Below are 25,918 nucleotides of genomic sequence, written 5' to 3'. Positions count from 1 at the left end.
TTGTGGCCAGGAGAACCTAAGGGTTTTTTCATCAAACAGTTGTCCCTCAAGTGCTCCCTCAGACCATCAAAACAAAAAGCAGTCAAGAAGCACTTTAAAGACTAGCAAAATAGTTTATTAGGTGAGCTTTCGTGGGACAGACCCACTTCTTCAGACCATAGCCAGCCCAGAACAGACTCAATATTTAAGACACAGAGAACCAAAAACAGTAAGCAAGGAGGACAAATCAGACCAGTGTCAGATCCTGGTCACTCCACATCCCCGCTACCACTATTGCTAGTGGCGATGTAGGGCCAGGCAGTGCCCCCTGCCTCAGCTGACTGCTCTGTCTCTTCCAAACAGAGGAGAGCACATTCAGCAGCTAACAAGGCAATCCCTGAATTCTAAGCCAGCTCCACTGCCCCACTGGGACGCCAGACAAATGGTTACCAGGGCAGCGTTCACCACCTCCCTGAGGGTCTAAGGATCAGGCCAGGATGCCTGAGCATTTTGAGAAGCCCAAGCCTGCAACAGCAGACCTCAGGGCTGCTACACCACTGCCTGCTATTCCAATGCTGGGCAGTGCTACGCATCAGGTTTTTTTTTCATTTCATTTTTCATTTTCTTTCTTTTACCTGAGGACACCTCCTCAGACTGGTCCCTTCAATCCCCACCCGTTTGCTTCAGGCTTATTGCAGCTGCATATACTTTACTGCTCTCGCCAGCCTGTCTTTACCAGTCTAGAATCTTTTATTTGCCTGAAGAAGAACGGGGGTTGCCGAGCACATGGGATGTTCTTGAGTGAACCCTATTGTGTCTCAGTGTTTACACAGCATAGCAGTTATTTTGCCTCAGTGCTTTAGTGCTTCTGTGTTTTCTCTGCATCCTATTTACATTCATACAGTGATGTCATATAAAGCAGCTGCTGCTACTCCAGCTCTGACCTCTGCATCCTCTAAACCACGTAAGTCAGTGAATGCAGATACTAACAGGGAATCCCCCTCACCCAAGAGAGGGTGATACCATGATACCAAGCCAGCTCTGTTCCCCTGTTGGGCTCCAGACAAGAGCTTGCTGGGGTTGCCATCTCCTAGGATCGCAAGACTCAAACAAGTGGGCAAGCCTAAGCCCAATGTGGCTCAAAAATCTAAAACCTTGGTATCGCTGGCACAGACACCGCACTCTGCCACTGGCAAAAATAGCAGTCGAACAGAGCCCCACGCATAGACCATCAGCATGTGTGCCTACTCTGCTGCGTGACGAGGTAAGAGTCTGCAGCCGCAGTGCTGCCTGTCGCCTGTGCCTCACCCATACCCTTTTACCTCCCAGGACCAGTTAAGGGAAACTGCAGTACCTTCCAGTTCATTTTTTGATATTGATGCCTCTCCATCACTGGCCAGGCTGTATCTAACCATCCTTGCGACCGTGGATGTAGAGGCTCTCTATGCTAATATTCCATATGAAGATGGACTAGAAGTGATCAGGAATACCATCCCTGACGTTACTGTAGCTAATCTGGTGTCTGACCTGTATAACTTTATCACCCACAATTATTTCCAATTTGGGCACAATTTATACCTCCAGATTAGTGGCACTGCTATGGGAACCAGGATGGCCCAACAATATGCTAATATATTTATGGCTGACTTGGAACAACAATTCCTCAGCTCTTGTCCCCTATTACCCCTCCTTTATTTATGATACATTGATGACATCTTTATCATTTGGACCCATGGTAAAGAGACTCTAGAAGAATTCCACAGAGACTTTAAAAATCTGCACCCAACCATCAGCTTCAGCCTTGACCCACTCCACGAGACATACATTTCCTGGACACTACAGTACAAATCACTGATGGCCATATCAATAGCACTCTACTAGAAACCCAGTGACTGCTACAGTTGCCCACATGCTTCTAGCTTCCATCCTGAAAACACCATGTGATCCATTGTTTACAGTCAAACTCTGAGATGCAATCACATCTGCTCTCATCCTACTGACAGAGACTGAAAACTACAAGATGTCTACCAACCACAGGCTATACCACAATAATACTAATCCTCAAACTTTTCCTTGCAACAAGCCCCATTGCCAACTTCGTCCACCTGTCTATTCTGGAGATACCATCACTGGACCTAACCACATTAATTACAGAATTGGGCACATTCTCATGTTCCTAAACTAACATCATATATGCCACCATGTGCCAGCAATGCCCACACACTATGTATATTGGGCAAACTGCAAACACTCTTCACCAAATAATGAATGGACATAGAGCAGACATCAGAAACCTCCAAATACACAAGCCTGTCAACAACCACCTTAATGGAGTTGGCCTTTCTGTTAAAGACCTGAGAGTTTGTGTTCAGGAGAAAAGAGACTTTAACAGCCGTTTACGGAGAGAATGTTTGGAGCTAATCTTCATATCAAATTTGATACATTAACACTTGGTTTGAACAAGGAGAGCAATTACCTGACCTATTATAAGGACTGTTTCTCATACTTTGATGTTTGACATAACACTTATCTTCCCCACCTCACGCCCCCATCTTTCTATTTTTCTATCTGATTTCCCAACCTTGGTAACAATTTTTCTGATTTGTCAACCTTGATGATAATTTTTGGACCTCTGTGCTTTATATATTGAGTCTTCTCTGGTATGGCTATAGATCTGAAGAAGTGGGTCTGTCCCACAAAAGCTCATCACCTGATAAGTTATTTTGTTAGTCTAATGTGCTACATGAGTGCTTTTTTATTTTGATAAACTACAGAGTAACACAGCTATTCTGTTACCATTCAAGCTGTATTTGTCAAACACGACAGCACCCTCACCCTCCTTATACAGTGAAGAGGAAGTGATGTCTCTATTGAACTTTATCTTGCCTAGGCGTCCCTCTCTTAGCAAAGGGATGCATCAGCCACAATCAGTGATGCCTCAGTGGCTCTCTGGCCAGTAGCTACCACCTGTTGTACCCATGCCTCTTGCCTTGCACTACTGGGATCCCTGGGCACCTCTCAGAACACAGCAGTAGCAACAACATCAACATGCTGCTCAGCCCTTTTCAAAGCACACTTCACACCCATCTTTGGGTGGGTCTGAAGGTCAGACTGAGTCAGACCAGTTCCTTAGCGATAATGACTCCTATGATTCATCACGCGCTTAACTGCAGCTCTCCTCCTCTGAGGATACGTTAATGACAGTGTCTCCCTCTACAGGTGATGACTCCAGATTATTTCAAGATCTTTTTACAAGGGTAGCTGACATGCTAGAGATTTCACTAATGTCACAGCTCAATACCCAACATAAACTCAGCAGCATAGTCCATGCTATGCCATCAGGGATCTGGCTAAGCATTTGTGGCAAACACCTGCCACCACTTGCCAGTGGGCAAGAAGGCAGGTAGGAAACAGGTCGCCTCGCAGGGTGCAGAGTTCCTTTGTACGCAGACATCAAATTCCCTCATTGTTGCTGACAACCAGAGGGCTAAACAGATTTTAACTAAATCCACTACTCCTGATAATGAGTGGAAGTGACTTGATAGCATGCGTAGAAAGGCCTTCTCTGCTTCCCTCCAGCTACATACATCAAATTGTGCAGCATTGCTGGTGAAATATATGCACAACATATTTGAACAAATGTCTGCCTGTGTTGAATTTAGTCCAGGTCATAAAAGAGAGCAATTTACAGCCAATACAAATGAAGGCTCATTCATAGTGAGGACAGCCCTATAGGCTCCTCTCCAGTCCGCTGACACTGGTGCACATTCCCTAGCAGGGCAGTGGTTATGAGTCTCCATGTTTCTGGCTTTCCAAAGGAGATTCAGACAAGGATGGAAGACCTCCCTATAGACACTTCCTTGCACTCCCTGAAAGACTGCAGAGCCACCCTCGCATGGTGGGTATTCAGGTCGCTGTGCAAAAACAGAAATAAAATAAGAATCATACTTACATAGTAAAGCAGCTATTTTGCTTCCAGTGTTTTACTGCTTAATGTCTGTTTTTTTTTAATGTATCCCACTTATATCATACATGTGGTGATGTTAGATAAGGCAGCTGCTGCTGTTCCAGCTGTGATCTCTGCAATCTCTAAACAACCTAAGAGTGCAAATGCACATGCAAACAGGGAATACCCCTCACCCAAGAGAGCGATACTACAACTTCAAGCTGGTTCTATTCCCTATGAGGGCTCCAGATAAGAGTATGGCGGGGTGGCTGTCACCTAATGCACCCCAAAGGTCACAGGACCTGGCTTCAGTGCCCAAACAGCTGGGCAAGCCTAAGCCCAATGTGGCTCAGAAACGTAAACCCTTGGCATCATTGGCACAAACACTGTGCCCTGCCACTGGCAAAAATAATGGATCTCCCCAAGCCCAATGCTTGACTCCCTCATCACGTGCACCTGCACATGACAAGGTGAAGGGTTCACAGCTGCAGTACCACAACTGACTCTTGACGTGTATTTTCATGTGCCCATCCAGCCGGCACACAGGAAATACCTCAGATTTATGGTGGGTGGACAATACTTCCAGTAAATGGTGCTTCCCTTCAGCCTCTCAATGGCACCGAGGATATTCTCCAAAGTACTTGCAGTAGTGGCGGCTCATCTGCACAAGCAGAGAATATATATCTTCCCATATAGGGATGACTGCCTGATAAGAAAGGACTCCCTGCAAAACAATAGTAATCAATACCACCAAGGATCTCTTTCGATCCTTAGGTCTGCAGATAATCCTTTCAAAATTCCAACTCTAACCAACCCAGGTGCTGTAGTTCATAGGGGCACAACTGGATTGCACCACTGCATCCCTGCCCCATCGCAGATTTCTTACTACACAGGAGCTTCTCCAACTACATTGCACAGCTCCCCAGTTACCTGCCAGAGTTTGCGTCCAACTTCTAGACCACATGACAGCATTGTGGTCCCTCATGCCAGACTATATATGAGGCCACTGCAACATGGGTTTGCCTCAGTCTGCAGGTTGATGAAACACAGCCTCCTCAAGCTGATTTCTGTGCCACTCTGCATCAAGAAATCGCTCCAGAGGGGTTGGACCCACAAAATGTGGATGCTGGGGTCCCTTTCCACAAATCAGTTCCATCCCTCACGATCACCACACATGCGTCTCAAATAGGCTGGGGTGTCCTTACCACACAGGCTAAATGGTCCCCCATGGAGACCACCCTGCATGTCAATATCCTCGAGCTGTATGCTCAGTATTCTGTGTATGCCAGCACTTTTGCGGTTCCATTTCCAAGTCCGCTGTGCAGATCAATACAGACAATTATGCCACGATGTTCTACATCAACAGGCATTAGGGGCCAGATCTTACCCCCTAGGAAAGGAAGAGCAGTATATCTTTGGACTTGGTGCATCACCCACAATACAACCCAACTTGTTTCAAACCTGACACCTCACACCTCCACCTGGTCTCAAAGAAACCAACTTGACAAGGGATCTCCAGCGCTGCCTGCTATCCTGCAATATATCATGGAGCTTAACGACTCTGGCCTCTCCCTTAGCTCCCTCAGTGTCCACCTTGATAGCCTGTAGAGAATGTCTCTGTGTTTTCTTACCCTTTCATGTGGAGGTTCCTAAAAGGTCTGAGAAATGGTTTCCTTCCATCAAACCACCAGTGCCTACCTGGGACCTCAGTCTCATTCTTAGGGCTCTGACCAAGAAACCCGTCGAACCCATGGCAACATGCTCTGGGTCTCCACACAGCCTTTACCTTTTATGTAGACAGAACTTCGAAAATCTGCACGTCCGACATTTTGTTCATTTCTACTGTACAGCATCTCTGGGACTTCCTGTCTCCTCCCAGGAGCTTTCTAAGTGGATAGTAGAGTACATAAGACTCTTGTACTTGCAATTTGATGGGGAGCCCCCTGCCTAGTTCTGTGCACACTTGACCAGAACCACAGTCACATCAACTGCATATGTCTGGGGAATTCCTCTATTAAACATTTGCAAATCAGCTACATGGTCGTTTACCCATATGTTCACGTCGCCTTATGTGCTTAACTCTTTCCCTTCTAGGGGAACTTTATTTGGTCACTCCATCGTCACGGCTGCTCATAAAGACTCTATGCTGCTAGAAACACATGCCTCTAGCAGACACACTGCTTCATAGTCACGTAGGCTACGTCTACACTAGCCCAAAACTTCGAAATGGTTGTTTAGAAGATTACTAATGAAGTGCCGAAATACATATTTAGCGCCTCATAGCACGTGAGCAGCCGCGGCAGTTTGAAATTGCTGCGGCTCGCTGCTGCGCAGCTCGTCCAGACGGGGGTCCTTTTCAAAAGGATCCCACCAACTTCAAAATTCCCTTATTCCTATCTGCTGAATATGTTTTTCAGCACTTCATTAGTAATCTTTGAAACGGTCATTGGCATGGCCATTTCGAAGTTTTGGGCTAGTGTAGACGTAGCCTGCTGATAGGAATAAGGGGATTTCGAAGTTGGTGTATTTCAGCACTTCATTAGTAACCTTCAAAATGGTCATTTGCGTAGCCATTTCAAAGTTTTGGGCTAGTGTAGACATGGCCCTTAGGTGGCGCACCCACAGGGACAGCCTCGAAGAAGAAGAAGGAGTTATTCACCCTCTGCAGTAATGACAGTTCTTCAAAATGTGTGTCCCTTTGGGTGCACCACCACCCACCCTTTTCCTCTCCTCTGCTTCAGGGCATCCTCTGTGTGCCTGTCGGAGCAGAGACGGAACTGAGGGAAATGGGGGTCACATATACTCTCAATAAGGCTCTCTGCGCATGTGCAGACAGCCCCACAGAGCACTGCTAAAAATCATGTGGTAGGGTGCACAGGGGTGCCAAAATACCTAAGGTGAAGCACCCACAGGCACACCCATCTCAAAGAACTGCAGTTACTTCAGAGGGTGAGGAACCCCTTCTTAAGAGCACAGTCTTATTTTTTCATTATGTTTGGGGCCTAGTCATGAGTGAAAGTTGATGACATTAGTACTTTATGGGACTCCATCTATGTGACTTGGCTTTATGCTCCCCATTCCTTATGCTCTGACAGTTTAGCTTGTTTATTTTTAAATGAAGGTTTTAAAAATCCAAATTTTTAACAACAGATACCTTCCTCCAAGTTTACCCTAAATGTAGTCTCCAGGAGCGAAGTTCATTGCGTTTTCTATGAACCTCAACCAACTTGTATCATTACAGAACAGTGGAAGCCCATGGATTCTGAAGGGAAAAAGCAGTATTGTAGGGAGTTTCTGCTAGACTTCCAGTTCATGCCTGCCTGTATACAGAAACCAGAAGGGCTGCCTCCCATTAGTGATGTGGTCCTCGACAAGGTGAGAGGAGAACCAGTAAAACAGGTGTGTGCAAATTTAGTAATAAAGTGGTGAAGACACTAGGAATAATTTGACTGAAAGGTGGTTGGATGAGAAGGAGGGCATTTAGCCTTTTAAATGTCAAGAATCTGAACATCCCAATGCTAAGAGCACATCCAGGTTCTTTGCCCTGTTGCAGATGCAGTCAGCATAAGGAATGAATACTTGTGGCTGTGAATTGAAATGCAAACTAGAGTATTTGGTGAGCTATTTGACATGTTTTGTCATCAGGCATGGTATTTGGTTATACAAATTATAAAAACATAGCTTTTGTTGTGAAAAATTAATGAATATGTGCTGATTGTTGGTGCAGACTTGATTTTTAAAAATGTTCTTCGCTATGGGATTATATTGATTGGTTGACACTAGCATATAAAAATGTGACTGGAGTCATCCAAATTTCATTACACAATGAATCTTTTCACTATCTTTTTTACATCCCTTGAAGGAAAATTACATTATTTTAAAAAAATATTGTCCTGGAAGGTATCACCTCATTTACAGCCATATACATCTGTTGACTCCTGCAGATTTTCACATACTTAACCAAACAGATTTGGGCCCCTAAGGTTCAAGTATGAATCAGAAGATTTGTGTTTTCATATTGGATGAACATTTCCACTTTAAACTTCCAGGATTGGCAAAGTTGTAAAGCACAACTGTGACCATAGGAAAGGTTTTATCCAACTGCCCTTAAACTTTTCTGTGACTTCACCTGGTCGTCATCTTGTGAGGTTTCTGTGTGTGGTCAGTTATTTGCTGTATTAAAATGAAGAATATTTGTTTCAGATCAGGTGACAGATTTGTGATTGTTAACCAGGTTGGCCCTCAAATTTATTTCACACAATGCATCCCTGTTTATCCCTTTTTATATCCTCTATAAGACATGTTAACCCCGACAAATTTGCTGAAGTTCTCATTGTCCTTTCTTGTATATTTGTATAACACCCATTGGTGTAAGGCATGGCAGAAATTAAATGCAATTTTGAAATGTAACTATGGATATTAGTAGAAAACATTAAATCCAATTGAAACACTACCAGAGGATTGTATAGAGATTGCATTTGCTTGTGATAATCACGCTACAAAAGTTTAACAGACCTTTCCTCTGTTCTTGGTATTGTTTCACCATGCAGATTAATCAGTCAAAATTGCCCGTGAGAACTCTTGATGCTCGGATATTGCCTCGAGGACCAGACTTCACACCAGCCTTTGCTGATTTTGGGAGGCAGTCTTCTGGGGCAAGAGGTGTAACTGTAAGTATGAATTATCTCCATATTTGCTAAATTAAAAACTGTCCTTGGTAACCATGGTATCTAGCTTCAGGGAAAGAGTGTGCCTTTAAGGAATCATAGATATTTTGGTTTCTATTCAGTCTGCTTGAAGCAGAGAAGTTATTTTTTTCCTGAGAACTAATATAGAAGCAAATAAAATTATCATGAGTTCTTCTAACTTAATAGGAATTGTGGTAAATGGGTTTGGAATTTCTGCCCTGGCCCCCACCTCCTCCCTTCTTACTCAAAAGAGATTGGCTGCAAAATCATCCTTACACCAGTGGGGCACAGCATTTGTGGTACCAAATGCCACCTTGCAGTATGTGAGGAGTTTGGAGGACACAGCTAATTTAAATACATATTTTCCATATAGTTGCATGAGTTCTATACCTCTGTGTGTTCTCACAGAAATCCATTTATATTGAATGCAAATCTGTTTTGTATTTGAGAATGTTTGTCTGTGAGTCCATCCATCCATCCGAGAGTCCTTTAGTTCAAGAAGGCCTCCTAAATGGTAAGAACTGGTGACCAAATGTGCTTTGCAGCTTCCTCTTACCGTAACTTAAGACGAACTCAGGATTTGGTTGTGCTAGGAAAATGGCATGTACCTGGCATGTGAGAGTTGCTCATAAAATGCAAAGGTTATGTCTACACTAGCCTGTTCTTTTGAAAAGTATTTTGAAAGAAGGGGCTTTTTCGAAAGAGCCTGCAGAGTGACTACACACAAAAATGCAGCCCGCCTTCCATTCCTGTGTCAGGAAGAGTGCCCTCTTTCGAAAGACTGTTTCAAAAGAGAATGTGTATAGATGCTCTGTGGGCTGCTCTTTTGAAAACTTGCCAGCTGGATCACAGAGACGCCCTGTCAGCATGAGCGGGGCTCTATGGTCTCTGCATCCGGCTGCGGTAAAGCTGCACAAACCCAGGAACACCATGGCAGGAAGCTGAGAGCCTGCAAGCATCGAGGAGGGCATGAACCTCCTGTAGCATGGCCTCTCAGCGATGTTCCACCTGCAACAGCCACCATACTGTTGACATGGTCAGCGGCCAGTATTCCTGAACGCCCCAGGGCTTCCCTCTAAGCCAGTGGAGGGCTCTTAGGAGCCCAGCCAGAGCCCAAAGAAGAGGGCCCCTTTATGGACAGTGGCCAAGATAAAGGACCTCTTAGGACTCTGGATGAGGAGGTCCTGCTGCAGACTGTGTCACTGTTGGTTGGCTCTCTACCAGCCTGAGCGTCCGTTGGCACTCCCCACCCACACCACTGACCAGGAATGCTTGAAAGGGAAAGATTTGTGGCAGGCATACTGCTGGGCCCAGGACATGGCCAGCTGCTCAAGGGCAGCACTTAGTGGCTGCCCCTACTACGCCTACCTGCACCTCCTCCTGGGGCCAAAGGATGCACCCAACCCCAGGATGGTGATGGACACAGCTGGGTCTGAGGCAGAGCCGGAGCAGGAGCAGGAGCAGGAGGAACAGCTGGGACCCTTGGTGAGACCCAGGAGCCAGAGCCCTTTTCGTCCGAAGAGGGCTCCCTTGTGATAGTGGTGACATTGGGATCCTTGAGCTGGGCACCCTCTGGTACATAACCAGCTCTTCGGTCACCCCAGGGTATGTGTGTGGCGGGGGAGAGAAAGTGTTGCCTGCTCCTGCCACAGCTGGCAGGAGGCCAGCCACACGGCCACAAGATCATCTGGATGCACCCTGGATGACCGTGTCCCCTGGCTCAAAGAGAGGGCCGCATGTGGCAAGCAGCACTTGCTCCCATGGACAGCACTTCAAGCCGCGTGCCTGGGGAGGGCGTGGGGGGTTGGGGGGCAGACCACTCCTGGAGCATGCCCCATCCATGTGGGGACCCCAGGGGAGAGAGACTTCAGGCCCAGGTCATGGGACTGATGTGTCACCTCTCTCTCCCCTTCTGTCTCCACAGCTCTGCCATCGGAGTGCTGGGTGAGCCCCATCCTGAGCCATGGAAACCCCACAGCAGCCTGCACCCGAGGGGGCCAGGGCACTCCCCACCTCAACAGCCTGAGCAGGCCCACACCCAGAGGCCACAGTGCCGCAGGCAGGAGGAGGTGACCTCATACACCAAGGCCATCTGGGCCCTCCAGCACTGGCTGGAGCTTGAGGAGGCAGACATAGTGAGGTGGAGGGAGGCCTGAGGCGAGGTCGCCTTTGCCCTCTGGGCCCTCACCCAGGCTGCCACTGAGCAGCCGCCCCAGCCTCCTGCTGTCCTCCTCTATAGCTCCCCCTACTGCTCTTGCCTTTGCAGCCCTGCTCCCGTCTGACCTCTCCCCAGTCACCCACCTAGAGTTTGCTGAGCTGCTAGTGGCTGATGCAGTCCTCAGCAAGCCAGCCCCCCAACCCTCCTCCTCCCTGACCTCCGCCAAGCCCACCTTCCTTCCCCCACATGCCCTCCACCAAGCCTAGGATTGTAGGACCTGTCATATGCCCCTGACTCTCCTTGGTCCTGACCCCATCCCAGCCTTGACAGGGACCCTGGACCCGGGGCAGTAGGGGCTCCTGTGGTTCACAACCCCCCCACTCCTTTGGAAGACTAAGGACCCCCAACCCCACCCCTGAACTGCCCTCCAAGTTGAATTGCCCCCACCCCTGCCCCAGGACCCCTGTTGTGTGTAGATGACCCCCAGTCTCTACTGCACATAGTTTATTGTTGAGTTTGTCACGTTGAAAGAGTTTTACTTCTTTGCAGTAAATGGTTTATTGTTTTACCACCCGTGTCCATTGTGAATGGTGGAGGAGTAGTGAGAGGTGTGTGTGCATGAGGGGGATCATGGCAGGGAACAATGAGAGGTGAGTGTGTGGGAAGGAGGGCTGTGGCAGGCAGTGCGTGAGGGAGGGTCAGCGGGGCCCCTGAGTGAAAGCCTCCTGGAGGGCCTCCCTGACACACACCCCATCCTAGTGTGCCCGGCAACATGGGGCAAGGGCTGGCTCCTCATTGCCAGGCCCAACCCCGGCAGACCATTCCTGCACGAGAAACTTGTGCTTACTGTCCACGATATTGTGGAGACTGCAGCGTGCCCCCACCACAGCAGGCACATTGTAAAGGCCAACCTCCAGGAACATCAGGAGGCACCTAAGGCAACCCTACAGATGCGTGAATGTGCACTCCCCGGGGTTGTGGGCCTGGTCGAGGCAGGTGTTAAAAAGGTCCTGGCTTGGGTCCATATGTCCAGTGTAGGGCTGCTTGAGCCATGGGTGCAGAGGGTAGGCAGCATCGGCCACCATTTAGAGGGGTGTAGTGACATCCCCGACTGGGAGCTCCTGCGGGGGGATGTAGGTACAGCTCCAGAAACATCCACTTAGTCATGTGGAAGTTCTGGAGCCGGTAGTCATTGTTCTAGTCACCCATCATGAGCTGGTCCCACCACTTAGAGCCTGTGGGATAGCTCCACAGGTGCTGGATCTTCTGGGGGATGGGAAGTAGATGCTGCCCTGTGGAAGGGGCCTGCATGACTGTGGTGAGAAGGGTCGCTTTCAGGAGGAGGTGGAGGGAGGCAAAGACCACCGTGGCTAGCAGGTGGACCAGAGCACTGGGGATCCATGTGAAGCTGCTTGGGATCTATGTCACACTAGAGTGGAGATCAGGTCCCTGCACCGAGTCTGGTCTGCTGTCTGTGGCAGGGCAGCATTCTGCACGTGTGGGCAGAGGGTGTTGGGAGGGGCCCTTTAAGCAAGTGGTTGGCTGCAGCCCCCAGAAGGACTTGTCAGCTGTGCATCCCTGTCTGTGCCGGTTTCTGCTCTGCTCTTTTGAAAGAGCGGCTGGGGCCGTGTGGACGCTCCCTTTCGAAAGAGCCTGGTCTTTTTAAAGAGCGGCTTGAAAGATTGATACACCTTTTGTGCGTCGACTCCGTCTTTCAAAAGGCATCTTCTGGAAGATATCTGTAGGGCAGAAGAAGCTTATGGGAGAGGTCTGCTAGCAGGCACAGTTATATTGCAAAACGACTACTGGGGGGCTGCACCTGTAAGACTGTGACCTGCTGGGGAGAGGCTTAGAATGTTGCTGGCAACCATCCGTAGGTAAGGCTCCCATGCTATTGCTGGGCCTTCATGCCCCTATCCACTCCCCTCCCCTACTCCATGCCCTAGAACAGTCAGTGTCTTCCCGCCCTAGGCAGGCTGTGCAGCCCCTGTCTACCATGGGGAGCATCCTCCAGGCAACCAGCATTGTCCCCACCACTCCCAAGGAGTCACCACCAGGTAGCCAGTGCCCCTTCCCCGCCACTGTGTGTGGCTGCTGGAGCCCTCCCATGCTTCCCAGCCCCTTGCCATGAGCTCCCCATGCCTGCCAGTTTTCTGCCCTGATTCCTGTGCCTCAACATCCTGTCTTGAGCCCCCTCCGCCACACACCTCTCAGTCCATCCCCTAACCCCTGTGCCCCCATCCCCTGCCCTTACTCCTGCACACTCCATGTCTTGCCCTGCATTTACCATTGGGCCAATTGTTCCATGGCACTGGGCCCAAGTGCAGAAGGATCCTATATCTCTCCTCTCCTTCCCACTGTGCTATGCAGTGGGAGCCTGCAGGATGTGGTAGGATGGTCAGCTTCCTGCCTATATTTCCCAGCTTTTCGTTGGCTGCTGTCAACAGAAAAGGGAGTGGGAGGAGAGGGAAGATGTGAGAACCTTGCACAGCACTTGCTGTGAATGGAGAGCCAGCTGCTGGAAGAGGGTAGCACTGTGAATGGAGAACATGTTCTGCACAAGGCAGTAGGCGGCTTTGGCCCAAATCTCCGATTCAGAAGCCACCTCCAGATTGGTTTAGAAATGCTAATAGCCTTGGTTCACTGTCCCCAAAGAAGGAATGGGGTGGACATCGCACCTGTCTGAAGCCTGGCAAAGGACATATTTGGGACCCCAGCAGGAGAGGGTAATATGATGAGGAAGAGAAGACTCTATTAGAGGGCCTGGGTAGCTTTACATACAATCCTAGGCACGTAGAAGGATTTGACTCTATTTCCACAACATGAAAGCAGAAATGTGCTTTTCCTTTCAAAATTTATCTGATACTCAGAAGGGAAATCTAGCATGTGCCTGCCAGAATTGAACAGGCATGCTCAAGTTTAATGTAAGTCAGGACTAAGTACTCACTTTGAAGGAATGGTGTTTGCAAGTGGCTTGCTTAAATGGCAGGGTGGAGTGATGGAGGAAGGATTTGTCAGAATTTATTAGGTAGCTAACTGTGGAATTTTATTGAACTGAGAGCAGGACCACATACAGTGCCTGTTGAAATAACGTGGTCCTGGAAACATGGCTATAGAATGTCTGGATGAGGAAGGAGATAAATTTGTTGGGAGTTTCCCTTGATCACTGAAATTTCTGCCCATTGTGAACAGTGGTAAACTCACATAGCTCAATCAGGAGAAACTGGAGGCGGAGTAAGCCATGTATAGCAGTACATACAATCTTGTAGAGGCATGTGATCAAAGTGAAAAATGCTTCTGAGACATAGTACTGGGTATACTTTATCACAGTCACACTAGACCTACATTCAGAAAGTGTCAGTAATGACTACGTGGGAGCCCACAAATACTTTTCACACCAAGTCCACAAAATGTTAATCCAGCCCTGCTGTCCTGAGCCACACCCCCACATCTCCCAGCTCTTTGCTCTGACTCTTGTACCCTCTGCCCCCACCCTTAAGCCCTGCAAAGATCCAAGCATCGCTGAGTAAGTCCTCTAGTAAAATATACTAACTGAAGAGCTCGTCTTCTTGCTTTCCCTTTGTTCTGTTTATTTTCACTCCTTCCAGTTCCCACTTTGTTTTATTCACAGTTTTCTCTTTCCTTCCTTTTGTGTTCACCCCCTTTTATATTACAATTTCTTTCCTCCTCCTCCATTTTACTACCTTTGCCATTCCTCCTCCTTTTCCTGAATTTCAAAATCTTCTCCCTCAATTCTTACTTCTTCCTTTCCTGTCAGATTCCCTGTTCCTGGGTCATTACTGGCTGAAGAGTGCTGCATCACTAATAGGGCCAAGCCACCTATAGCGTGAAGACAGGCCGTTATCACTGGATGAAAATATTCAGTTTAGCTCCTCTCTGCCATGTCACCAGCTGATGCTGTATTCAATTCAATTTGCTTCAGCTGTGCAACAAGGAGTGGATTTCATTTCTGTTTCTCACTGATCTGTGGCTGTTCAGAGCAGAATAGGAGAGGAGCAGCAAGCCACTGAAAAGGGAAATAATGGTTTCTAGAGGAAGGAGAAACAGGGGAGGTGAAGAGAATTCATCCTTTAAAACTAATAGTTTCTAGTTAGAAATCTCTCAAAATATTAGCATTCAAAAGAGCAGATTTGTCTGGGGCTTTGAATAGATACCGTGTACCCATTTTGAAAGGTAGTACTGTGAACTTAGTGTGTATGCACCTGACTTTAAAAACTTAAATGTTGCTTTTAGTTCAAAAATGATGGTTCTCAGCCTTGAAGCTCTGTTGCAGTTTAAGATGGCAACATCTTTTTTTATTCAGCAACTCCAGTATGTCAGTTTGCATGCCAATACCATACAGCATTAGTTGTTCTTTGAATAATGGTCCCTAATGTAGTCCACCAAGGAATTATGCCTATGTACCAAACATCCAGAGTTGCAGAAGTTGAAAGTAGTGTCTGTTGGTCCACACATACACCCTGGATATGTTGCATTTTTGTTAAAGGCATGAAGGACAGAGCAAACTGTCCATGTCTTCAGTTCCTTGTCAGTGATCGCGGTCTGGATCAGAACTTCCAAATTCTAGCTCTCTGGTGCACTTCTGAAAAGAAAGGTGTAAATAGCTTTAATGAGGTTGTAATGGTTTTGCAAATTTTGTTTTCTCTTATTTATAATAGCTAATACATTTAGCCCATGTTTTTAGAAAGGCTTTGTGATTTTCTCCCTCACATATTGGTATCAGGCTATCATAGAATCATAGGGATGGAAGAGACTTCAGGAGATCATCAACCTTTCAGCAGGACCAATCCCAACTAAATCATCCCAGCCAGGGCTTTGTCAAGTCTGGACTTAAAGACCTCTGGTGAAAGGAGATTCTACCACCTCCCTAGGTGACCCATTCCAGAGCTTCACCAGTCTCCTAGTGAAATAGTTTTTCTAATGTCCAACACAGACCTCCCCAGCGCAACTCGAGACCATTGCTCCTCTTTTTATCATCTGTCATCACTGAGAATAGCCTCTCTGATTCCCTTTGGAACTCTCCTACAGGTAGGCTGCTATCAAATCGCCCTCATTCTTCTCTTCTGTAGACTAAATTAGCCCAAATCCCTTAGCCCTTTTGTCATAAACCGTGTGCTCCTGCCCACTAATTTTTCTCACCCTTCTCTGAACTCTTTCTAGTGCATCCATATCCTCCTTGTAATGGAAGCCTAGAATTGGACACAATAATCCGGATTTGGCCTCACCAGTGCCAAACTAAGTGGAATACTCACTTCCCTAGATCTGCTGGCAATGCTACTATGAATGCACCCCAGTATGCTGTTAGCCTTCTTGCCCAAAAGGGCACACTCTTCACTCATATCCAGGTTCTCATCCACTGTAATCCCCAGGTCCTTTTCTGTGGAGCTACTGTTTAGCCAGACTGTAGTGGTGTTTTGGATACCTCCATTCTAAACTTGTCCTCATTGAACCTCATCTGATATCTTTTGGCCTAATCCTCCAATTTGTATAAGTATCCCCAAGCCCTGTTTCACTCTCCAGCATATCAACCTCACCCCCTAATTTAGTGCCCTCCATAGATCTGTTGAAGGTGCAATCCATGCCCTCGTCCAGGTCATTAATAACAAAGTTGAACAAAACTGCTCCCAGAAATGACTTTTGGAGTACTTTGCTTGATACTGACCGTAAACCAGACATGGAGCCATTGATCACTACTTGCTGAACCTGACAATCTAGCTTTGTTTTTGTCCACCTTATAGTCCATTTATACTTTAACTTGCTGGCAAGGATACTGTGGGAGACCTCATCAAATACTTTGCAAAAATCACTGCCTTCCCCAGATCCACAGAACCATTTACCTTGTTATAGAAGGCAATCAGGTTGGTCAGGCATGACTTGCCCTTGGTGAATCCATGTCAACTATTCCTTATCCCTTTCCCAGGGGTCGGCAACCTGCGTTCTGACACCACTTGTGGCACTGGAGGCTGACACCACTTAAACAAAGCCCACTGTTAAATTGGGCATTATTTTTTTTTGTTTAAGCAGTGGCAGCCTCTGAGCCACAAGTGGTGTCAGTGACAGCAGGTAGCCCCAGAGGAGGAAGCCGGCAGCTGCCCACATGCTGCACAAGGTGAAGGAGAGCTGGGGAGAGGTGCAGCTGAGCCTGACCCACCCTGCCAGAGCAGCACTGGGGAAGAGCAGGAGGAGGCTGGGGAGCTGGCGGAGGGAGAGCAAGAGGGCTCTGCCTCCCAGTCACACAGTAGCCGCTGTCAAATGTGAAGTGCTGCTGGAACCTGCCACCAGGCGCAAACCAGGATAAGTGGGGCTGGCCTGCTTGGCTGTCTGTGGTTGTGTCGATCTCAGAGTGTGCACCTCTCAGTGACTCTCTTCCACCTCGGGGCGCTGTAGGATGTCTGCCCCCTACCCTGAGCTTTCAGCTTCTCTCAGCTGAAATCAGTCATTCCCCATCAAACAGTCCTTAAAATAAACATCCAGGTGTCAGGGGGTAGCAGTGGAAGAGGCTGTCATCTCAGGCAGGTAAATCTTGGGGATGGATAGGTGGGTTTGGGGCTATTAGGGATTAATCCTGGGAATGGTGGGGGGGGCTCTTCTGCGGCTGATAGGGATTAATGCTGGGGATGAAGGGTGACTGGTGTGAAGGGGGGTAAAGCTTGGGGATAGAAGGGTGCATATGGGGGCTGACGCTGGTACAACCAAGGCTGACCCATCTGTATTTTTGTAGATTTTCCTTCTTCTCTTTATTAAAGATGGGCAGTACATTTGCCTTTTTCCAGTTAATAGAATCGTAGAATTTGAGGGCTGGAAGGGACCTCAGGAGGTCACCTAGCCCCCTTCCTAAAGCAGAGTAAAGCCCAACTAAATCATCCCAGCCATGACTATGTCAAGCCAGGACTTAAAAACCTCTAGGGATGGAGATTCAACCGCCTCTCTCAGTAACGCATTCCAGCGTTCACCACCCTCCTGGGGAAATAGTTTTTCCTAATATCCAACCTACATCTCTCCCTCTGTAACTTCAGACCATTGCTCCTTGTTCTGCCATCTGTCACCATTGAGAACAGCCTCTCTCCATCCTCTTTAGAGACTCCTTTCAGGAAGTTGAAGGCTGCTATTAAATCCCCCCTCACTCTTCTCTTCTGCAAACTAAATAAGCCCAAATCTCTGAGCCTCTCCTCAGTTGCCCAGGACCTTCCCTGATTTCCATGAGCTTTTGATGATAATGTCCATTGGTTTTGCAATCATATCAGCCCATGCCCACAGCACCCTCAGATGCATTTGATGTGGCCCCATGGGTTTATGTATGTTCAGCTTCTGTAAATAGTTCTTAACCTGTTCTATATCCACTATGTCTGAGATTCCAGGCTTCAGACTCTGTTCTTGCTTTTCACAATCTTTTTTGATCAGCTAGGATCACCAGTGCTGTCTCTCTTGCCTGCAAGAACCTCTCATGTGCATGGACTAAAGTGGTACCATCTCTGGCATCCCATTTGTGAATCATCCCAGCACCAATACCAATGCCTCAGAAAGATAGAGTGATTCTCACATCAGGGAGAGCCAAAGCCAGAGCCATGGTTGCATCTCATGATATCTTTTCCTTGCCTGATCTAGAATCAGCATCTCCAAATGGCGACCTTCACCCTCTGCAGCAATGCTCTACGCTCTTCTACTGATTCTGACAGTACCACCATTAGAGACAGATTATGCTCTCTCCTTTTCAGATGAACCAGAACTGGAAGAACCACCATTATCTTACCACCCTTATGCATCATCATGGAAACCACCACATCTGGCAACAACTATCACCTCAGCCACCACAGAGCCACTGGTAATGGGACTCACACATTCTCTGTTGTTTTCAGCCTCTTTGCAATATTGGAGATCGTGAGCACAATACCCTGCCTTGGAACCCACGGGATCTGTGAATGCCTTCACCTGACTTCCCCTTGAGTAATCATTCCAGCTGGCTTATGGATCCAATGATAGATGAAGAACTTTTTATTCTGGTTGTAGCAGTTCCCCCAAAACTGTAAGATTTCCTTTCTCCTCACCAGATGAAATGATGGCTACGTCATCCACTTCTCCACCAGATGACTTCACACAGTTTCAGGAGTTCTTGTGGGGAGTTGTTACAGAACTCCAGATTGTTTTATAAGAGTTCAAGACTTCTAGAACAAGCTTCTGAGTGTCTTTAACACCTGGGGGACTGGCAAGAGTAGCATTACCAATTAGGCTAGACTGGAGCCTTGCAGACCAGAATGGCACACCTCTTTCCTTCTGAATTTATTTTCTCCCATCCAACTCCAAATACCTTAGAAGCTCAGGCTGCTGCAGAAAGAGCCAAACAAGACCGCCAGTGATAGATGTCTGTTGATTAGGAAGGGAAGCTTCTGAGTGTTCCAGGACATAAAGTTAGCTCATCTTCTAACCTGCAATTCAGGATCACAGATTATTAGGAATTATTAATCAAATATGACTTTCTAAATTACAGGACCTTCAAGGAATTTCTGATAGCATTTCACAGGAAGATTGTCCTCTTTATCAGGCACTTGTTAATGAAGGGAAAATCACAGCTAGAATGTTCCTCCAACATGCAGTAGGTGCAGCGGATCTCTCCTCCAAGGCCATAGTCTACAGATACACAGCCTCTTGACTCCGTTCTTCTTGTTTTCTTAGAGATATCTGGAATACCATTGAGAACCTCCCTTTTGAAAAATCCCATCTTTTTAACCAGAAGGCAGATGAGTCACTAAATACACTAATGGACACTAGGGCTACTCTTCTCTCATTGGAGGTGTACACTCGTGCCCTGGAACAAAAATTCCATCCTGAATCATCTACCTAACACTGTAATCTCTGCAGTTCTGGAAACAGAGACCTAATGAGCTCCCAACAAAACATTAAAAGACATGGAGGTCTTATATTCCAGGGCATTTCCGTGGGGTTTCAAAGTCCCAGACTCAGCCTCCAGCCAAAGAATGTTTTTTCATATGAGCCCAGGACACTCTGACGACTAAGCCCACAGCCTCTTGACCTTCCTACTCCTTTTGGGGATAATTTTTCTTATGCTTGGAATGTGCTAACAGACCAGATGGGTATTGACCTCATCCACTGTGTTTATAAAACAGAGTTTGTCATACTACGTCCTCCAGAGGTCTTCTCCCCATCTCCCTTTGGGGACCACTCTCACAACAGTATTCTCAGAGGTGAACTCATTATTCAGGGAATGGGATTCTACTCAACTTACTTTTTGATGCTCGAAAAGATAGGTGGGTGGAGACAAGTCCTTGATCTTTGGCACATCAGTCATTTCATCTGCAAACTCAAGGCTCATATATATAGAGACAATGTTCTGTGGCTAAAGTTATCAGCTTCAGCTCTTTGAGTGCCCATCCAGCAGTGATTAATGCATTCCACTCTCCAGTGAACAGTTACTCTGTCTTTACGTGTATGCCAACCTCTGGGTTTTGGAAGGGATTCATCAGACTCTTCCCCCCATTGAAGTGATCACAACGCAGCAGGACCTGAATCTAATTCTTTTCATTGTAACAAAGCCTCCCTTTGAGCCATTTGCGTAATTTTCCATAGCTGTTCTTTCTATGAAGGTCACCTTCCTTCTTGCTGTCACTTCCAGAAGAAGTGACAGCCCATGTAGAGCTATGATGGCAGATTCACCTTTCACAGTTCTTCACAATGATAGTCTCCCTATACGTACAGTATTTCTTTTAACAAAGGTGGTCTCCCAGTTACACATTAATCAGTCTATTCAATTACCTATTTTCTTCCCCAAACCACGTGTCTGCAGAAGAATGTCAGCACTATTCCCTTGATGTCTAGAAAGCTCTGAGCTTCTAGCTGAAAAGAACTAAAGCAATCAGGAAGTCCCTTACATTGATTGATTGTTGCAGTACCAGAGAGACTTGGGATAGGTCAGCTACACCCAGAGAAAGGATTTTGGATTACAATAAACTCTGGTATCCACTGTCAGGCTGACCTCCCCATCACAGGCCATAAGAGCTCAACTTTGGACCACTGCCTCCCTTCAGAATGTGCTGCTCATAAGTACACATAGAACAGTCACAAGGAGTTCTGTAGAGGACTCACCATTGGATGCCTCATTCAGCCCAAGAGTTCGCCACATTAGCATATCATCCTCATCCTCACACTGGTCTTGATGTTAGGTACTACTTGTTAATTACCCTCAGTGCCGTACAATAGGGACCATCGCTTGAAGAAGAAGAGGAGGAGGTTACTTACATCTTACTGGAAGTGTTTTGAAATGTGTGGTTCCTGTCTTTATTCCAGTGCCACCCTTTTGCTCCTCTGCTGCAGACTTGTCAAATTTGTGGTAGAGAAGAAACTGGAGATGTGGTTGGTCCACCGTGCCCTTTATTGTCTCTGACAGGAATACATCATGAGCCAAGGTTTATGGGCAGACCAACAGGTGCTGCTTTCAGATTCTCCGATTGTGAACTCATGGTGCATATGTATAACCCACAGTGGAATCAAAATAGGGACCACACATCTCAAAGAACCACCAGTTACAGTAAGCAGTGACCCTTTTTATGTGCTGAATGTCTCAAATAAACAGGAAAGGAGACACTCAGTATCTTAATAATTTAAACATTGCTCTTACTTTTTTTTGGCAGGCTTGCAAAGTGCAGAACAACCCTGGGTTGCCTTCTCTGGCTCGGTGTGGCACTCCAGCATGCCCTCTGTTGGTCTCATCTCAGCCACCATTGAGGAACCTGCCAATAGGGGTAAGACAAATCCCTCTTTATTCCCCCCACCCTCAATTTTTCCACCTTTCTGTAAAGTTTTCTTTTTCATAATTGTATTATTTATAGAGAATAAAATTAAAAGATAACTTTACAAAAAGATGCAATACTGTATACAAAAAGCAAACAAGACTTGCATTGTACCCCTCTAGGCAGTCTCTTCAGTGGTGGGTGGGACCTCAGTAGAGGGCATGCTGGGATGTTGACCTAAGCGAGATCCATGAGGGCTCTGCACTTTGCAGACCTCTGCCGAGGGGGAGATGAGGTAAGTCCTGCTTACTGTGTTCATTTGGAGCATTCAGCGCATAACATACATCTTACATTTATGCTTTCAAACAGTAGTTTCTTAACTATGCATTTTTAGGGTGAGTTTAAAGGGAACAGTATTTAACAACTCTGTGGTCATATATTAATATGTATTATAGGGTAAGAGAGATTTTAGCATAGAAAAATAAAATGTAATAATAAATAAGATAAAATCTAATAAAATGCACCAACATCTGGATTGGCACTATATGCCCAGTCTCATCATTTCACTTTTACCCAGGCTATGCCCATATGCCATTGAAACTCACCACGTAATCCCTGCTTTCAGAATGATACCAAGTAGCTCAGAATTAACGATCTCTCAACAAAGGACAATTTTATTTCTCTCTGCTTATTTTTCTTGACTTTCTGTGTATTAATGTGGAAATAGCAAATTTCAGACTAAACAACATGGGATAATTCAGAATGACTCAAAATAAAACCAAGAGATATCTTTCTGGTACAGATGAAAACTGGAAAGTGTAGAAACAAATAAGGCCTACGTGTGTACAAAGAGAGGAATGTACCCAGATGAGGATAAAGAGAAGCTTTTAGCAAAGTAATAGCATCATTATTGAAGGTGCTATAGAGTTTTTTTGCTGTTAATAGTACATCATAGAAAAATCAAAGAAAATTAGGAAGACACTTCATCAGGTCATCTAGTCCAGTCCCCTGCTCAATGTCAGGCCAACACCAGTTAAATCATCCATTGTATATATTGTGGTAGCCAAGCCCCATTGCATTAGGTAGCACAAACACAAACCAAAAATTCAATCCCTGCCACAGAAAGCTTGTACTATTTTAGTTTAAATAATTTCAGACAGACTAGTATTCACTAATACATATTTTTAAAAGCCAAACGCACATTCAGCCAATTTGAAATCAGTTTATTCAATATAATTTTTTAAAAGTAGCTACTTTCTGGATTATGTGCTTTGATCTATTGAAGATCTGTCCTGAAAATCAAAAAGGTTTCAAAAGGACTGCACTGGGCTAATTAGCATCTGCCTCTCTGGCGTCCGTGCCCATGAGGTGAAATAATGACACCTCAGCCATTTAATTTAATAAAAATAAATCTGCACTCCTAGATTAATGTCACCTTGTTTTAAAAGCAAATGCCTTGGCTTGACATATTTGTATATTTTAGTATGTGTCTGTAAGCCCTAAATGTTTTGGACTTGCCTATTTGATATATCTCATCAACTGCATAGTAGGTAGTCTGTCGTGTCTGATGATGACGTCTTGAGCTTGCGCAGGCTTATCGGTTGTGGACTGGCATGTGGCTGAGGAGTCCAAGCTTTGAACGGCACGGGTGTTCACAGTGGGGGCAAGGGAATTGTCCTGGCTCTGTTGATGCGGCTGCTGCTGTTGCTTTCTTCCTCTCACGAGCATCTATGAGGCGTACGCATTGCTGCTGTTCAAAGTTGTCATAGCATGTCGTAGGAGAGCACACCAGCCTGTTCGGTCTTTTGCATGCTGCTCTAGCTGATCTGGTTTTAAACCACCCTGAGCAATGTTGCACAACTGCATAGCTGTACTTAATAAATGTCCCTCAAGCAAGACCACCTTGATGTAAAAAAGAGGGTATTGCTGGCATGCTGATTTCCATGAAGGGCACTCAGTTTAGGAAGATGCCCAAACTCGTTTATTTTCAGAATCCTGCAAACTCTTTTCTTTACTTAAGGCTTTTCAACACATCGTAGTGCTTCATAAGAGCGGCTGTAGTGCTGAGTGAAGACATTACCTGTGCTGATGGGGAAGGTACTCCACCTCCCTGAGAGGCAATAGTGCTGTCTGCTCCAGTGGTTAAAGAGATATAACTACATTCCTCAAGGATGTGGATTTTTCTTCACTCCTGAACAATGAAATTATACCAACATAACTTGGTACTATAGATAAAATCTTAGCCTTTGGTGAAGGACTAGGCATGATAAGAGCTGGTATTTATGGATGAAGCACATTGTGTTTGCACTTGATTTTAGGTGTGTTTGACTGTTTTTTGGTTTTATGAAGGAACGTTTCTGTGTTACATTATTGTACATTTGCAAAGACACTTAGAGCCTGGAATAGATACAGTAAACCCTGAGATAAGCCTAGGGCATCATGAGTTAACGCAACTGCTGCCCCTGACAGCAGCAGTTTCCCACTGCTGTCACAGGTGGCAGCCACTCCTGTCAGTGGCAGCAGCCGAGAGTCAGGCTGCCATCCCTGGCAGGAGTGGGAAAACTGCTCCTGTCAGGGGCAGCAGCATGACTCTTGGCTGCCGCCCCTCACAGGAGCAGTTTCCTCATCCCCGGGAGTGATGGGGAGCTGGGAACCAGCTGGCAGCCTGGCTCCAGGCTCCCCTCTGCTAGTGGGACCCAGGAAACTGACCAGCAATGTGCTGGTCAGTTTCCCAGGTCCTACCCCTGGAGGGGAGGGGAGCTGGAAGCTAGCTCCCCGCCTCACTGTGGGAGCCAGGAAACTGACCAGCTCATCACTCCACATAAGGTGCGGGTCTACTGTACTTAATACTGGTTATAAATTGAGTAGACTGTGGGGTTTTGCTATATCATATCAGCATCAAATCAGGCTAAATATGTTTTGAATGAAAATTAGGAGACGGTTTTTGGCAATCATGGACCTGAAGTGTCAGATTGAATTTGAATTCCAGTTACTCTGTGTGTGTGTGTGTGTGAGAGAGAGAGAGAGAGCGAGCGAGCGAGCCACCCCCTTTGTGACTCACCAGGGGTTGGAGGGACCAAAGGAGAGAAGACTTCACAAACCAGAGGCTAGCGACCAGCAGGAGTGTGACCAGCTGGAGCTGCAAACAGGGGGCTCCGAACAAGGGAATTCACTTGGGGGGAAGTCCCATGTTGTTATTATTTGGTTTCTTTTTTTATAGTTTTGTTTCTCCTCTGTCCTTCAAGGCGGCTCTAATATCTTCTGAGGGAATTCTCTGAAGAAAGTGAAAAATGGATAGTGACAAGTCTACTTACAAGTCAGCTGTTGTGACCAGCACAGCATGTGCTAAGTTTGTCTTCCTCCCCGAAGATAGAAGAGATTTCCTATGGGCCAAGTGCAAGCTGGTTGCTGTCTTGTAAGAAAAGGGTGGAGGACTTTAGCCGCAAATATCAACCCTCTGGTCCGTCAGAGAAGGTGAAGACTTCCTCGATAGAAGGCATCATTTAGTACAGCAGGCACAGTAGGGTGAGCTACCGATGAGGGCAGCACAAACTGAAGAAGAAAACTGGAGGTATGTAACCTCCAGGAGAAGAAAGTCAATTCAGTTATCTCCAGTTCTTGTAGAGGTAAGCAACCGCTTTCAAGCTCGCTGCATGGGTGATATGGTGGAGAATGCTGTGGCAGAGACCTCTCAGAAAAGGGATCAGAAGAAGACCCCACTGGCTGGAAGGCATGAGATGCATAGTCCTAGGGATGGTAGTTCTATGACCATCACACCTTAGAGAAGAAGACAGGTGGTGGTGGTCGGGGACTCCCCCCAAGCGGGATGGCATCATCCATCTGCCGTCGAGACCTGGAATCTTGGGAAGGTTGCTGCTTACCAGGAGTTAGAATCCAGGGTGTGACAGAGAGACTTTCAAAAATCATCAAATCTGTGGATTGTTACCCTTTCCTACTTCTCCATGTAGGAACTAGTGAAACAGCAAAGAATGAACTTGAGCGGATCACTGCGGATTATGTAACTCTGGGAGGAAAGATCAAGGAATTTGGAGCACAAATGGTGTTCTCATCCATCCTCCCTGTTGAAGAAAGGGGTCCAGGGAGAAATCATCAGATCATGGAAGTAAACATGGTTGCATGGGTGGTGTTAGAGAGAAGGATTTGGTTTCTTCAACCATTGGATTCTGCTTTGAGAGTAAGGATTACTAGGAAGTGATGGGATCCACCTAACAGAGAAGAGCATCTTTGCGAGCAGGGTTGCAAACCATTAAAAGTAGGTTCATTGGGGGATGGTGACACGAGCCCTGAGGTAAGTGGGGAAGAAAGAAGGTACAACAAGAACAACCCCTTGTTGAAAAGGGGAAAGTAGGCCAATCAGCTTATT

The 25,918-nt window shown here is 46.5% G+C and overlaps 1 protein-coding gene across 16 annotated transcripts in view; it reads left to right on the top strand.

Annotated features, from left to right (window-relative positions):
* EIF4G3 (eukaryotic translation initiation factor 4 gamma 3) overlaps window positions 1–25,918 on the top strand; it is a 505,170-nt gene that overhangs the window by 282,903 nt on the left and 196,349 nt on the right. For 7 of the 16 annotated variants that reach the window (XR_012642393.1, XM_074976016.1, XM_074976013.1 and 4 more), the window contains 3 exons: window positions 7,167–7,324; window positions 8,476–8,595; window positions 21,436–21,546. Coding sequence is in view for 15 of the 16 variants with exons in the window: in XM_074976016.1 (XP_074832117.1) it covers window positions 7,167–7,324; window positions 8,476–8,595; window positions 21,436–21,546 (389 nt within the window). In the remaining variant the exon portion in view is untranslated. The remainder of the gene's footprint in view (window positions 1–7,166; window positions 7,325–8,475; window positions 8,596–21,435; window positions 21,547–25,918) is intronic. The other 9 variants (XM_074976024.1, XM_074976023.1, XM_074976021.1 and 6 more) reach the window with 3 other exon arrangements.

This window comes from Carettochelys insculpta, chromosome 23 (assembly GCF_033958435.1).
Source record: "Carettochelys insculpta isolate YL-2023 chromosome 23, ASM3395843v1, whole genome shotgun sequence".
Lineage (NCBI taxonomy): Eukaryota > Metazoa > Chordata > Testudines > Carettochelyidae > Carettochelys > Carettochelys insculpta.
The sequence above is the reverse complement of the archived record's forward strand: the minus strand, read 5'-3'. Positions and strand labels throughout refer to the sequence as shown.